This window comes from Laetiporus sulphureus (genome assembly GCF_001632365.1).
Source record: "Laetiporus sulphureus 93-53 unplaced genomic scaffold LAESUscaffold_10, whole genome shotgun sequence".
NCBI classification, from domain to species: Eukaryota; Fungi; Basidiomycota; class Agaricomycetes; order Polyporales; family Laetiporaceae; genus Laetiporus; species Laetiporus sulphureus.
Window position 1 is genome coordinate 82,662 of NW_024468519.1, and position 15,259 is coordinate 97,920.

A 15,259-nucleotide genomic window follows, 5' to 3' on the forward strand; every position below is an offset into this window, starting at 1 on the left:
GTTCATTTCGAGGCTGAGAGCCTTGCTCTGGCGAGCAAGGGATACATTGATGCCTTCATGAAGCAGATGGCCTCTATAGAAAATTACCTGAGCTGTCCAGTTCATCAGATAATTTTCTATAGAGGCCATCTGTCCAATTCATCAGGTATTTTTCTATAGAGGCCATCTGCTTCATGAAGGCATTAAAAAACTAATGTATACAGAATTGTAAACATAAAAAGGGATGATGAGAGTGGGATTACCTCCTCCTTATACATAAAGAATGCAATGCTCCTTCCATATCTTTTGCATATGGAGATTGCTGGGCCTTCATCACAGATTTGAAACCTTTAATCCACAAACCTCACTTTTAGTCATTTTGCCAAAAGGTCAGTAATACTAAGCCCATGCTTAGTGATGGTTCCCACTATATATGCATGTCAATCTGTGACAGATCTGTTGCAGCTTCTTGCAGAATATACTGATAGACAGAATAATACAGAAGGTTGATAGCCCATAGAAATGTAATCCTCATTAATTTATCTACAGAATTTGTGATCAGCAGCTTCCACATCCGAAAGATATGGTGGGAGAATTGCACTCTCTCCCTACTCGTCCCCGAACATAATGCGGAGATTTTCTATGCTTTCTCGGTCATCCTGTCCCTTTCCGCGGAATGCTTCCTTGATGATAGCGGTTTTTCTCTTTTGAATCTGCAGGATGCGCCCTTCGATGGTATCAGAGATCTAGGAATGGTTTTCGTGATTCTGAGTGTGAGTTGCAACATGCATATACTTACGATGAATTGTTTCACGTATACCGGTTTATCTTGGCCGATTCTGTGCACACGATCGATCGCTGCAGACAGTCATTAGTCAAAGCAGTGTTTCAGTGCAATTGCAGCCCAACATACCTTGGTTCTCGGTTGCTGCATTCCACCAGCAATCCATCTATCCGGCGCGTTAACAGAGATCATAACACAACAAACACTGGAGTGCACATACCATGAAGACATGATTGGCGTTCGTTAGCTGAGCCAGAGGAGTTATAAGCACATTGGAAAGGCTAGCAATTTGGTCAGCATCACTCACGTTCAAGCCGACGCCGCCAGCTTTCAGGCTGACTATTAAAACCTGTGGTTGTCTCTTGGGGACCCTGAACCCAGTCACGGCCTCGTTTCGCTTCTTCACGTCCATCGACCCATCAAATCTAAACCATACCAATCGTTCCCGCTCCAGCATCGTCTGAATGAGGTCCAAGAAAGTGGTGAACTGAGAAAAGACAACGGCCCGAAAGCAGGGGTTTTGGTCTCTTAGACGTCCTACAAATGGACATTATTAATACAGATAGTGAATTGAGGAATACGACGTACTGAGGTTCTGCATTAGAGCGTCCAATTTAGTTGATGATCGGAAGTCATTCCGCCGCAGAGTTACTGCCGGGCGTTCGGGCTGTATGTCACTGCCCGAGGCGTCACCGTTTTGTTGCTTCACGCGGACGACTTCGATCAGGTCGCTCTCCTAAGAACGGAAATTTTGGGTGACTTTTTGAGCATCGGTACAGCCTGCACACCTTGACTGGATCTGAGCACGTGGGGCATCTCCCATCCTCGCCCTTCTGACGACACGTCTCGATGAACGCAACAATGCAGTCTTTGCAACTGAAATTTTGAATAGTCAGCTCCATGACAGCACTTCATCTATTCAGGCGTACCACTGGTGCAGACAGCGAGGCAGAATCGTCGGTGTCTCCATCACATCGAAACATATCGGACACTCGCGCTCGTTGTCCTTGCCTAGATTGGCGAGCACGTCTTCCGCAAAGGCGTTAGCTCCCCTGTCGGCATCTCCCCCCTCCTCGAAGCGCTTGATGAGCGCATTGACGTCTATGCCGCTGTCACCATGCTCCGTCTTGAGGTCTTCCGGACCAGACAGCACCAGATTGGGGTGAAGCACCGCTCGACGCAATCTATCCTCAAGTTCAGCATATAATAAGTTAGTCTAAGTACGCTGACGCACCGCATGAGCATGGCAAGAATATGCGTGTAGTTTCTGCTCACGAGACCCTTCTCGTTCAATCGGTCGAAATCCTTCTTTGCATTCACGTATAATGAGTCGTAAATCTTCCGCTCCAGAGGCGAGAACTCCAGGCTTTCGATAGTAACCTTCCACATACTGGATGAAAAGGCGAGACTTAATCATAATCCTTGAAACATACTTCTTTCGGTGGTAGCTCTACAATTCTCCTGCCATCCGTGTCACGCATGTCCTTCTCGCGCCTCAAGAGCACACTTTCTAATATGATCTGCACGACTTCGACAGCCTTTGGATCCCGAGCGAGGAATGGCAGCGTGACGAATCTACGCGGACCTTTCATTAAAGATGTCAATGAGCTAGAATGTCTGAGACATACGATCGGAAGAATGTGTAGTTCGACCATGGTGTGAAGTTAAGGAATTTGCTGCAAACGTAGATCAGTCGGTCGTCACAAAATTGAGGATAATCGACCAACAGCAGCGAATATAGATCTTCCAGCCGATTGACAATTGGTGTCCCTGGATGTTAATGTATCAGTTAAGTTGTCTAGCAGCTTCTCAATTGCTCACCTGTGACGGCCCATTTCCTTCTTGCCCGTAAGGTATATACAGCTTTCGCGGTCTTGCTTTGTCGAGACTTGCAGTGGTGGGCTTCATCAAGTACAACACCTGGAATGATATCAGAAAGAGGGATTCGTACGTGAAGAAAAGGTTAACTTACGCAACCATTCAACTACCATTAGGCGTGCGTCAAGGTCAGACAAATGATCCAGTGAAATGGACCCCCACGCACTTTCGAAGACCGGAGACATCGCACCACCGCTAAACCTTTCAGATTTGGAGTGCTCCGAAACCAGCGTCCCATAAGACGTAATGACCACATCAACGGCATCATCTCCATCCAGAGCGGCCTCAAGATCTCCTCGATTTTGGCTATGCCAAACGAGCACCTTGAGCGCGCCCGGCTTGCTCGATCGTTGGAGCTCTTCCGCCCATTGAGAGAGGAGAGACGTTGGAGCTACGATTAAAGTCGCCGACGGGCCCTTCGATTGTCGAACTTCCTGCGTCGCGAGAGAGCGGAAAGCACTGTTGAGTTTCAGCTGACGCTTCTTATTCATGTTGCTGAATTGCGCCTCGGTATTGAGTTCTTCTGGTCCACGCGCAGTTTGTATCAGAGCTGACAACATGATTGTTTTCCCCATGCCCACTGAAATCGCACGGCTTCAGCGGCAATTACGCTAAGTCGGACTAGGCACATACTCTCTGCGGTGCACGAGCAGATATGGGTGGAGGGAATCATGATCAGCGTTCATTTTATGCGTTATTTTGAAAATTTATTACCATCGCTGACGGGATGTTAGCTCTGTGACCTCTAAGATGCATTGCAGTAGACGTACGCAAGGATACCACCTCGACACTTGCGTTCTGCCTTCGGAAACTGCAGGCTGAGTTCTCCGGAATACTCGTTGAAGTAAAATGCCCTCTCATCGGTAAGGTCGATAATATCTTGGGCGGGGTCAGGCGGAAAGATATACCTACAGCTGTGATCAGTAGTCGTGTTGCATTAATATCGGCGAGTTGTTTCTCACTCTTTCCACAGAGGATGCATGGAACGTTCTTCACGAGCAGATGTAGCCCCAGTCTCGATCGAGTGCATCCAACTGCAGTGCGAGTCAAATCGCATATCAGCACGAATCTAGAGGAATCACGGACCATAGAGCTTGTTTCTGGTATCGACGAAGTGTTAGCGTGAAGGAGTCAGCGGGGTCCATCTCGTCCAGTTGATGATCATTTTCTTGCGCTCTACGGAGTCATTCAACACCTCTCTCACACTGCCTGACGCTTGTAGACAAACCTCTTGTAAATGAGATCCAGTTCGTTGTCAGATAAATCGTCGCCTTCACCCTCCACTTCGATCTCTTCGCCATCACCGACGATCTCCGTTCTTACAGATTTCTTTCCTTTCTTCACATCCGGTTGTTGAATGAGGGCTTCCAGGTCCTGTTTAACCAATTGGCTGTTTGCCTTCCGATTGAAACTGCTCCCTCGATGCGGTTTCAGGTCGAGGACGTCGAACATGCTCAGCAATGCCTGCTTGCGTTCCCGCAGCATTTGCTCATCCGCGGTTTCTTGCCCTTCGTTGAACATCGTAGGGGCTTTCTCTTTTGAGCAGGTGCTCGGAGGTCTGAATGCTGACGCTTTGATATATACTGACAGCGACACGATTAGATCTGCCCCAGAGTAAAGTGTTGCAGGACATTCTATCATGCTTCCTTTGATATCGACGATCCCTAATTTGTCTGTGAGGAATCAATGAACCTGATTTAGCGAGTTCGACTCACCGAGGTCAAGCAATTTAGCAACCCAAGATGCTACGTCCTGCGGTAAGCGGCCAAACTCTGCACTGTATCAGTCCTTTGCGCGTAAGATACTCTAATGCATTGCAATACGAACCAAAGCCTCTTTGATTCGTCAAACGGACGACGCAGTCCTGTTTCTTCTTAGCGGGTTTCGCGGACTGCGGTTTCAGCATGGTCGCTATGGACAGCTGCTTCTTCCCTCCGTTTCCCTTAACATTGTTCATCTTTGCCCTTTTCGCACTTGAAGAGCTCATGGTTTCTGGAGCATCCCTCTCTACGGACATCTCATCTCCTGGTATCATGTAGCCATTGCCCCGAACGGTGCTCCAGGCATTCTCCACTATGAAGGATCCCAAATATGCAGAGGTGAGGTTCGAAGGAGGGATGTCATCTTCCGAGAAGGATAGCTTGCGTTTTCTCGCTGGAGATCCTTTAGACTCCACAAAGGGGATAGGCGAAGAAGCCCGAGAAGCACAAGCAGAAGATACACTGGATACACTAGAGGCTCTAGGAGACTGAACGAGTTGCGGTAGCTCCAGACCATCAGAGATATAGCCCTCATCCAACATGTCGCTGTCCAGGAGAGGAACAGGAGCAGGTACAGCGCCATCTATCCGATCCTCGTCTTCACTATCAGCAAAGAACAGTGCTTGCTCACTGCGTGCACCTCGAAGTTGCGACAGCGGTGACTCGTTCATGGGCGCATCGTCTTCTTCATCAGAGCTCCCAAAGAACATGGGAGGTGCACCGATGGGAAGTGCAGACATGGTAACGAGAGACAGGAAGGCCCGACTCGCAAGACGCGTCCTCAATCTGCAGCCACCGGCGCGTTGGCCCAAATAAACATCAATACAGCCAGACCAGAGCGAAGCGCTAATAATACGTACGTACACGACTTCAACTGCATAAGTCTGTCTCAACCTCGTCGTTGGCCCACAAAATGCAGCGAGGTCTTCCAATGGTGAGTGGTCTGTAACAAAGCATGCACCAAGGGCTCATTTCCGCAGCAACCGACCGTAGTCCTCCTCAAGGAGGGGACGGACACATCACAAGGCAAAGCTCAGCTACTATCCAACATCTCGGCATGTCTGGCCGTCTCGGAAACACTTTCGAGTACTCTTGGACCAAGGGGAATGGACAAATTAATCGTCTCGGAACGCGGGGAGGCTCAAATTACAAATGATGGTGCGACAATTCTGAAGCTTCTGGACATTGTGCATCCAGCGGCGCGGACGCTGGTGGATATCGCTCGCGCTCAAGATGCAGAGGTCGGAGATGGTACCACAAGTGTGGTCTTATTAGCCGCGCAGTTCCTGAAGGAGGTTCGAGGGTACATTGAGGAAGGCGTTAGCCCTCAAATCATCATGAAGGGTTTCCGTCAGGCAGCTCAGCTGGTGAGTCGCGAAAACGAAGCGGATTTAGTTCAACTGATGACGAGTATTCAGGCAGTGGATCGCATCAAAGAGATCCAAGTCACTGTTGACAAATCGAACCCCGAGTGCGTATATTCTGATAATGTCTATCATTCGGGCGCGACAGTTGACATGTTGTAGATTCTTCCGCGATCTCCTGCTCAAATGCGCAGCAACTTCCATGTCCTCAAAACTCATCCATTCAGAGAAGCCATTCTTCTCGAATATGGTCGTGGATGCCGTGCAGTGCCTGGACCAAGAAGATCTCGACGAATCACTCATTGGCGTCAAGAAAGTTCCTGGAGGAGGCATGCAGGATTCACTGCTGATCAGTGGAGTTGCGTTCAAAAAGACGTTCACATACGCTGGCGCCGAACAGCAACCGAAGTCCTTCCATGACCCATTAATTCTCAGCCTGAACGTTGAGCTTGAACTGAAGGCTGAGAAAGACAATGCTGAGGTCCGTGTAGAGGCGGTATCGGACTATCAGGCGATTGTGGACGCGGAGTGGGAGATCATTTATCGAAAATTAGATGCTATCGAGAAGACAGGCGCAAAAATAGTCCTCAGCAAGCTCCCGATTGGTGACCTTGCCACTCAGTGGTTTGCAGACCGGGATATCTTCTGCGCCGGTCGAGTGCCAGCAGCTGATCTGCAGAGAGTTGTACAAGCCGTCGGTGGTTCCATTCAATCTACATGTTCGGACATCAGGCGCGAACATCTGGGCACCTGTGGACGATTCGACGAGCGACAAATTGGTGGAGAGAGGTACAACGTCTTTGAAGAGTGCCCGAAGGCGAAAACGTGTACTTTGATTCTGCGCGGCGGCGCGGAACAGTTCATCGAGGAAGTCGAGCGCAGTTTGCACGATGCCATCATGGTCGTCAAGCGAGCGGTTAAAAATGGCGAAGTCGTCGCTGGTGGAGGCGCTATCGAGGTCAGTACCGACGTTTTCAAATTATGAGACGCCTTCCAGACTCAGCATCACGTTAGATGGACCTGTCGGCGCACATTCGCAAGCACGCTCTGTCAATTCCTGGCAAAGTGCAGCTCATTATGATAGCATTTGCCAAGGCTCTTGAGATCATTCCTCGTCAAATCTGCGACAACGCTGGTCTTGACTCGACGGACGTCCTCAACAAACTGCGCATGAAACACGCAAGCGGCGAGAAGTGGTATGGAGTGGACGTGGATGGCCCTGAGGGTGTCCGGGACAACATGGAGGCATTCGTTTGGGAGCCCAGTTTGGTCAAGGTCAACGCGATCAACAGCGCGACGGAGGCGGCTTGCTTGATTCTCAGTGTTGATGAGACCGTTCGGGGACCGCAGAGCGAAGCGGTGCGTTCCGGTCTACACTGACCATATCCGTGTCACGCTCACTGACGTGCTCCGGTTTTCAGCCGAATCCGGGACCGAGAGCACCTCCAGGCACGGCACAGCGCGCTCTGGGGGCGAGGGGAAGAGGAATGCCGAGGCGGTGACCGATTTCGCGTATCGTGAAGCGTAGTGTACCTTATCGTCAATGATTGGGCAGTCGAGAGCTAACAGAGATTACAATCAAGCTTACACAGTCGATCGATCATGTGTTTGATCTTGAACCTGAGCCCGCATAATAACGCAATTGGGAGCTTGATTTCGCAAATCACGCAATAAGTCACGACTCAAAGGTTTGTCGCCTTTCTCTGCACGCATTTGCTTTTCGCCTCTCCGCTCTCGTATTATCTCTGGTGTGTCCGCTTGGTATAAGATGGGTCCGGGATGCATCGTCCGGCGACCGTCCTGCTCCCAGTTCAGCCACCATGACCACTGTTCGGTCGACCGCCGCGCTCAAGGACAAGTCTGAGCTGGATTCCAAGGATGGAAGTCCCTCGGTCAGCTCGGTTCAGCTGCCTGTTCTTGACGACCAGTTAGACGATAAGCCTCGGAGATTCCGCTGGCGGCGGCGGCGGGAAGACTTGGACAGTGTCGCGACGCAGCCATCTGTCTTCGATGATCCAAAAACTCTGGAAGTATATCGCCCACCGCCTGTATATGAAGGTTTTCATCGTTTCGACCCTGACGCGCGATGGACATGGCGAGAAGAACGTGTGAGTCAAATTTCTTACCGTTAACCTGACGCGAGCTAATTCGTCTGTGGTTCAGCGTCTGATCCGCAAGATCGACGTGCTCATCATGATTTGGGCTTGGGTCATGTTCTTCGCCCTGGATCTCGATCGAATTAATATCACGCAGGCGAACACGGACAACTTCCTGCCGGATCTGGGCATGACGACGAATGACTATAATATCGGGAATTCTTTGTTCAAGGTACTGTTGAAAACGTACTTCTACTGTGCGTCTTTGGCATTGATGTCAACAACTGTAGATCTGCTTCTTAGCGGCCGAGCTTCCTTCGCAGCTTGTTTCTAAAAGAGTTGGCCCAGATGTCTGGATTCCGACACAGGTATGGCGGACATTGTGTGATCCTCATGCAGTGCTCACTCGTTTGCAGATGGTTCTATGGTCCATTGCCGCTCTCTGTCAATTTTGGCTCTCGGGACGCGGATCATTCCTAGCCTTGAGGTATAGTGATCTGCTTTGCGAAATCATCTCTTGCTAAATATGAGCTGTCAGGTGTCTGCTCGGGTTCTTGCAGGGTGGCTTCATACCTGATGTAATTCTCTACTTGTCCTATTTTTACACCACCAGCGAACGTGCGTGTTCCTTGCCTGTGCGATATGATATGTGACTTACCGGCCAACAGTGGCGATACGACTCGCGTGGTTCTGGGTGTCGAACTACGCTGCGTCGATTGTAGGCGCCTTCCTTGCGACGGGAATTCTCCGCCTAGGTGGCGTCCATGGCAGGGCAGGATGGAGATATCTGTTCCTGATCGAAGGTGGATTCACGTTGTTAGTCGGCCTCGGCTCATATTACATGATGCCTCCGAGCCCGACGCAGACGAAAGCCTGGTATCGACCGAAAGGGTGGTTTACCGAACGGTAAAGCGTTTCTCTCTATCTGAGCGTCCTTGCTAATGCGCACTATGACAGTGAGGAAATTATCATGGTCAACCGCGTTCTGCGCGATGATCCTTCGAAGTCCGACATGCATAACCGAGAAGGCCTCACGCCTGCGAAGATATGGAAGGTGTTGAAGGACTGGAGAATGTGGCCCATCTACATTCTGGGCTTGCTCCACATGAGTACGTTTATGTCATGTCTGAACCTGAACCAAGTGTTCATGAAGTAATGGCAGTTCCCGTGACTCCTCCGCAAACATATCTTACGCTGTCGCTGCGGCACCTCGGATTCACTACCACTCAGTCCAATCTTCTCAGCATTCCGTCGACGGTCCTCGGGATGATTACTCTGCTGATATCATGCTATCTGAGCGAGATGATCAGCAGTCGGACAATAGCGGCGGTGATCCTCCAGTTCTGGGCTCTCCCGCTGCTAGTCGCGTTATACACGTTCACCGAGCAGACATCCCAATGGGTCTATTATGCAGTCGTCACGTTGATTGTGGGCTATCCATATGTTCATCCGATACAAGTTGCATGGACGTCCGCGAATTCGGGTGGTGTTGGAACACGGACGGTGTCCGCGTCAGTGTATAATATGTTTGTCCAAGCAGGCGGTATCGTCTCGGTAAGTATTCTCGTCGTGGTCACGTTGTATGTTTTGACGGCGATGACTGACTCCGCACATTTAAGGCGTACATATACCGATCATATGACGCGGCATGTCTCTTTATCTGCTGCAGCCTCGAGCATCAGCTGACTCGTCGTTTTTTCTAGCCATTGTGTACGTGCGACTAGAAGTGCATTCGTACCCTTACTAACAAAGTCGACATCAACAGACCGACATGGCAACCGTGACCTCATCGGAATCACCGTGATGAACATATTCGTTTACTTATTCACCTTCATATTCTACCGCACGATCAACAAGCGGAGGGAAAGGAAATGGGACTCCTTGACACCAGATGTGAGTACGCCTTATGGTAAGAAGATCCCAGCTCACCATTCTATCCGCCTCAGGAACAGCAAAAGTACCTGGATACCACGCAGGATCAGGTACACATCGCTCGTGCTATGGTCCGCTGATGCATCATCATCTCATCTTTTCTGTAGGGCAACGCAAGGCTAAATTTCCGCTTCGTGTATTGATGAAAATTGTCAACATGAGACGCACTCGGTTGCAACCGCCCTTGCTGTCGTCTACGATGTTTCCTGAATGGAGATGCCCTGGTGGATAGGTCGGCAGTCGGTGCGTTGGACACGACTTGCCAGCTCGGCGAGAGATGTCGTGCCTGCCGCGTGATACGTGCGACATCCTGTTCTCCATTCGAGCATTCCACCCTAGAACATCACCTAGTGATATGTAGAGAAGTACCTACCCTCACGTTCTATGTAGAAATTTATCTTACACTCTCCGCATGTGATCATCAGTCTCCAATCGGAGTGCGTACTTCCAGCGCTTCAGTCTGCTGCCTATACATAACGCGATTCACCGGCAATACGCACGCGATCCCGCCAACCCATACAAACGAAAGTCTTAGCATCAAAAAGCTGAACACCTGTCTTCATGTTGACGGTGTCGAGGTCGCGCTAGAAGCAAGGCAGGTTGCCAGGTGTACGTAACCCGCGTTCCGATCCGCCGCGCTACTCATGACAGACATGACCCCGTCAACATATAAGAATCAAAGATAACGACAAGGAGTAGTGTCCCGGGTGCTCCGCTTTCCTTCAATCTAGGCCATGTCGATGGCTCTACGTTCTGCACCACAACAGCCTGAATATGACTCGGAGAGGGAAAAGGAATGCGAGATAGCCATCATTCCAACTTCGAGCTTCGATTCGAAGCAAGCATCCGAGCTCGGTGCCTCGGTCGAGCCACTCTCTAGACGGTCCGTTTGGAGAAGGCGGCCTAAGAGAGACCTGGATGGCCTCGCAACCCAGTTTTCCATGTTCGACGATTCTTTTACCTTGAGCTATATCGTCCTCCGGCCGCATACGAAAATGCGCACAAATTCGATCCGAACGCACGGTGGACGTGGCGCGAGGAGACGGTAAGCCTTTGCCATTCAGCTTTCGTCGCCACTTGCGGACCTGCTCCCGACGACCCTTCTTACAGCGTTTGGTCCGGAAGATAGACTGCCGTATCATGATCTGGGCGATCATCATGTTCTTCTGCCTGGATCTCGATCGTTCGAACCTCTCTCAAGCAAACACCGATAACTTCCTCCAGGACCTCCATATGACAACAGATGACTACAATCTAGGTGACTCATTAGTTCGAGTACGCACCCTAGTTGTTGGCGTGAATGGATGCTGATAACCGAACCAATGTTAGCTATGTTACCTGATTTCCGAGCTGCCGGCGCAAGTGATCTCCAAGAAAGTTGGCCCGGACATTTGGGTTCCATGTCAAGTGTGTACAATGTATCCTGTATTTCTTCATTTTTTTCGCTTACGCATTCAGGAGGTTGTTCTCTGGAGTCTTACAGGCCTCGGGCAATTTTGGTTGTCTGGTCGAAGTTCCTTCCTGGCGACGAGGTAATCATGACCCTCTTACGGGTAAGATGTGTTTGATCATGATCAATCGTACAGGTGTTTGCTCGGCTTGTTGCAAGGAGGTTTTGTTCCCGATGTCATTCTCTACCTATCATACTTCTACACAACAACCGAACGTAAGTACGTTAACTCCTCATTAATATTGGACGACCAACCAAAGTGCCGCCGTCTTCCAGTGCCCATTCGTCTTGCATGGTTCTACATGTCCAACTATTTCGCGCAGATTATTGGCGCCTTTCTAGCTACCGGTATTCTGCGTCTTGATGGAGTGGGAGGCAGGGCCGGATGGCGATACCTCTTCCTCATCGAAGGCCTATTGACGTTATTCGTCGGGCTTGCTACATTTCTTATGATGTCTCCTGGCCCTACTCAGACGAAGGCTTGGTATCGACCTAACGGATGGTTCACTGAGAGGTATGCCGATGTTTGTGGACTGCCCCAACGCATGTCTGATCGTTTCTCGCCCAGGGAAGAGATTATCATGGTTAACCGAGTGCTCCGTGATGATCCGACCAAGTCTGACATGCACAACCGCGAAGGACTCGCGCTCACCAGATTAATTCAGATCTTGAGGGACTGGAAGATGTGGCCGCTGTATATTCTGGGCTTCACTCACATGAGTAAGGACTATGTGATATGACATCCCGTTGGTGCATCGCTGACTCACAAGCAGTACCCGTCAACCCTCCACAGACATACCTGACGCTATCGCTCCGCAAACTCGGATTCAACACCGTCCAGGCCAACCTGCTTAGCATTCCTTCTACCGTGATCGGTGCGATCAACCTGCTGATCTCGTCGTATCTGAGCGAGACTATCAACAGCCGCATTGGTGCTACGATAATTTTGCAGTTCTGGGCACTTCCCTTGCTTGTCGCGCTGGAGACTTTTACGAAGAAGACGTCGGATTGGGTGTATTATGCAGTCGTCACCCTGATTACAGGATTTCCCTACGTCGTGCCTATCCAGGTTGCGTGGACGTCCACAAATTCTGCGAGCGTCAGCACGCGGACGGTGTCGGCATCGATGTGTACCATGTTGATCAACGCAGGAGTGATTGTAGCAGTGAGTCCTTGCTCTGCTGTTGCTAGCGTCCAACCGGCTCATATGCCTCACAATCTAATATTTACCGGTCTGACGACGCTGTACGTGGTCTTGTCCGTTGAAGCTTTGTGATTCAATTCTCATTCGTTCTGCCTTCGGTATAGCTGTTGTGTACGTCTGCTGATTGATCTTGACGCTCGCACCTTCTGACGCTGCCACAGACAAGCGAGGCAACATGGACCTCATAGCCATAACTTGCATGAACATCTGCCTCTATATCTTTACATTCTTCTTTTATCGTACAATCAACAGACGGAGAGACAGAATATGGTACTCAATGACACCTTCAGTAAGAGCAGCTCCTTCTGGCAGCAATTCATTCTAACATCTTTCGCCGAACGATAGGAGCAAGAGCATTACTTGAAGACTACTGAAGACGAGGTGAGCGCACTTCCACACAGAACGCTTCAAGCATCTCACGCAGCGCTCATTTCAGGGCAACGCAAAGCTGACGTTCCGTTTTGCATATTGAAAGTAATATGAACTTGGTTTTGCTGTGTACATGACCTTGATACGACGTCCTCGCGGGTAAATGATGTACAACAGCGCATGAATTGCGGCAAATTCTGGTAGATACATGAGACCCGGACATCGCCTCTAAACCCTATCGCTGCCTCTAATGTGATCTCTCACGATGGCTGCATGGCTCTGCAATGCCGATGGCGCTGCGACGTTGGGATCTATTCGAGTTGAACACCTTGTACGTACCTGGGGCATGACACCACACAAGGTAGGTCATCGCATATAAGTTGATGAACCTTGTTCGTTCTGCAAGGGAAGTAAGGCACGTTAGTAATCTCGCGCCAAAGGAACATTGGCATGAAGGTATGATAGAATAGTCAGATGGGGTCGAAATGATCTAATCAAGGTCCGGGCGATCTAAAACACCACGAACATCTTTCAATTCGCGAATGAAGATGTGGATCATCACAACGACATATTGACAAGCAAGGCGCAGGATTCTAAGCGGAGAGATACTCACATAACAGTAGGCGCTGCAACCAAACATCCCTCATTGTCACCAAGGCGAGATCAATTTACATATGGCCTGCAGTGAGTTCACCTGCGGTAACAACGGAATGTCAGTATACTACGCATTTCCGTAATTGTCAATAAGGACAGAGCGTCAGAAAGCTAAGCATGTATATAGATTTTTAACCATTGTGGTTGTCTTCAAGACCAATCGATTTGAACTCATCGTAGAGAGAATGAAGGTGAACAAGACATACCTCATTCACAAGCGCAAGAAGCAACTTTTGTGCACGTCATGGGTCTGCAATACGAGAATCGGTAGGCTTTGCTGTCATTAGCTTAACACGGCGCGAGGAGGCAGCTCGAAGGGGCGAGGTCTGAAAATTCTCAGCGCCTATTTGCAAGAAAACGTGCTCGATTTAGGGCAGGGCAAGACGCGCGACGCGATTGCGAATGAGCGTGCGCGCGGCGACTTCGGGAAATATATATCCTGTCGTTCGTTGAGCTCAAGACTGGCGATAATGTTAACGGACTCACTACTTGATGTATTGAGGGGCTTCGCTTCGTTATGTCCGTCTCGCCTGCAACAACCACCGCTGGTCGGCTTCAAAGAATTCCATGACTTCCTCCTGCATTCAATACTGTTGAACCCACATTTCCAGCAATATCCGCCATCCAAGCAATACCAGGCGTCGTTCTGGAAATGGGCGATAGGCCTCCTCGAGAGACTTGTCACCGAAGAGGTGAGCAGAGGCGGGAATGTCTCGACCCTCGGTAGAGAGCTGAGCCGTCGCGCAAGGAGGACGAGATTGACGGGCGCATATACGAGCGCATGACGTCTCTCGTAATACGGCCGTCCGTGTAAGTAATCAAAGCAGTCTTGCCTGGCTTTGGTTGACTTGAACTAGAGGCAAGGTTTCGGGGCTAGATCCTCCGGAGGAGAGCTACGTGACATACATTTGGAAGACGGATCCGTCTGTAAGCGGGACGCTTGGTCCTGGACTCGCCAATGCTACGCTCATGGAGTCCCGCACCTTGATCGAGAGCGGAACAACTGGCCTGAAGACCTGGACCGCTGCTCTGGTCCTAGCGCACTATCTCACCGAGCATCCAGGTCAATGGGCTACTGTACATGTCCAAGCGGCGGCTGACATTCTCTGCAGAGCTCATCCGAAAAAAACGTATACTAGAACTAGGTAGTGGTGTGGGCTTCTTGGGCATCGTGATTGCGACTCTCCAACTCCATTCCTGCGACAATGAAGTCTCGGGGACGCGGGATGCTCTATTCTTGACCGATGTCAATGATGCTGTCCTGCGGAGGTGCCAAGAGAACGTGAGACTACCATGTAGTACGTCAAGCTGCTATTATCCTTTACCTTCCTCTGAAGCATCTCATTGTACGTAGACAGGTCATCTCAGCATGCGAGCGTCGGCTTTCGCTCTCTTGATTGGACCGATGCCATGGATTCTGCGACTAGACCGGCAGTTCTCTCGGCGTTGTTGTGTGATATGGATCCTGACGTGATCGTCGGTGCCGATGTTGTAAGGTCTCGTTCCACCCATCAACAATTGCGATCTTCGCTGACGACCATGCGTAGGTGTATGACCCGGATATCATCGCTCCGCTTGTCTGCACGCTATCAACGGCGCTTGAGAGCGGAAAATTAACTGGAAGCGGCGGTGCTGTGGCCTACATCGCGTTGACCGTGAGAAATGAAGAGACTCTAGCGCTGTTTCTAGAGGCAGCTGGTACGTATAGCAGAGTTGTCTGAATGCGCCGTGCTCATCGTTTGTTGCGAGTAGAACAGTCATTAGAAGTCCACGAGAGGTGTACGATGAC

The 15,259-nt window shown here is 50.2% G+C and overlaps 5 protein-coding genes across 5 annotated transcripts; 4 read left to right on the top strand and 1 right to left on the bottom strand.

Annotated features, from left to right (window-relative positions):
- Window positions 1–587: 587 nt before the first annotated feature.
- LAESUDRAFT_648872 (uncharacterized protein) lies at window positions 588–4,547 on the bottom strand (the record flags this gene model as incomplete). The annotated part of the gene is made up of 21 exons (XM_040904140.1): window positions 588–725; window positions 779–837; window positions 893–929; window positions 984–1,010; window positions 1,071–1,300; window positions 1,352–1,499; window positions 1,552–1,639; window positions 1,693–1,947; window positions 1,998–2,143; window positions 2,197–2,338; window positions 2,392–2,439; window positions 2,491–2,533; window positions 2,585–2,683; window positions 2,736–2,747; window positions 2,808–3,235; window positions 3,412–3,549; window positions 3,604–3,675; window positions 3,728–3,817; window positions 3,870–4,305; window positions 4,357–4,413; window positions 4,469–4,547. 21 exons carry the CDS (start codon window positions 4,545–4,547, stop codon window positions 588–590), a joined length of 2,772 nt encoding a protein of 923 aa, XP_040766297.1.
- Window positions 4,548–5,263: 716 nt separating this feature from the next.
- LAESUDRAFT_675779 (uncharacterized protein) lies at window positions 5,264–7,328 on the top strand. Its single transcript, XM_040905607.1, has 6 exons — window positions 5,264–5,335; window positions 5,382–5,768; window positions 5,820–5,872; window positions 5,928–6,723; window positions 6,780–7,124; window positions 7,187–7,328. The coding sequence occupies exons 1-6, from the start codon at window positions 5,315–5,317 to the stop codon at window positions 7,265–7,267; spliced, it is 1,683 nt and encodes a 560-aa protein (XP_040766298.1). The 5' UTR covers window positions 5,264–5,314; the 3' UTR covers window positions 7,268–7,328.
- A 257-nt stretch (window positions 7,329–7,585) lies between these two features.
- LAESUDRAFT_735750 (MFS general substrate transporter) lies at window positions 7,586–9,936 on the top strand (the record flags this gene model as incomplete). Its single annotated transcript, XM_040910622.1, has 12 exons — window positions 7,586–7,873; window positions 7,929–8,093; window positions 8,152–8,229; window positions 8,278–8,348; window positions 8,400–8,479; window positions 8,530–8,767; window positions 8,819–8,970; window positions 9,024–9,415; window positions 9,481–9,511; window positions 9,627–9,754; window positions 9,808–9,843; window positions 9,901–9,936. The coding sequence occupies 12 exons, from the start codon at window positions 7,586–7,588 to the stop codon at window positions 9,934–9,936; spliced, it is 1,695 nt and encodes a 564-aa protein (XP_040766299.1).
- Window positions 9,937–10,527: 591 nt separating this feature from the next.
- LAESUDRAFT_757290 (MFS general substrate transporter) lies at window positions 10,528–12,919 on the top strand (the record flags this gene model as incomplete). Its single annotated transcript, XM_040912281.1, has 14 exons — window positions 10,528–10,648; window positions 10,702–10,838; window positions 10,904–11,068; window positions 11,123–11,200; window positions 11,252–11,325; window positions 11,380–11,459; window positions 11,520–11,757; window positions 11,812–11,963; window positions 12,017–12,357; window positions 12,435–12,488; window positions 12,552–12,558; window positions 12,609–12,736; window positions 12,793–12,828; window positions 12,884–12,919. 14 exons carry the CDS (start codon window positions 10,528–10,530, stop codon window positions 12,917–12,919), a joined length of 1,647 nt encoding a protein of 548 aa, XP_040766300.1.
- Window positions 12,920–13,940: 1,021 nt separating this feature from the next.
- Window positions 13,941–15,191, top strand: LAESUDRAFT_648541 (uncharacterized protein; the record flags this gene model as incomplete). Its single annotated transcript, XM_040904111.1, has 6 exons — window positions 13,941–14,162; window positions 14,198–14,280; window positions 14,328–14,533; window positions 14,583–14,768; window positions 14,825–14,961; window positions 15,018–15,191. 6 exons carry the CDS (start codon window positions 13,941–13,943, stop codon window positions 15,189–15,191), a joined length of 1,008 nt encoding a protein of 335 aa, XP_040766301.1.
- Between the last annotated feature and the right edge of the window lie 68 nt (window positions 15,192–15,259).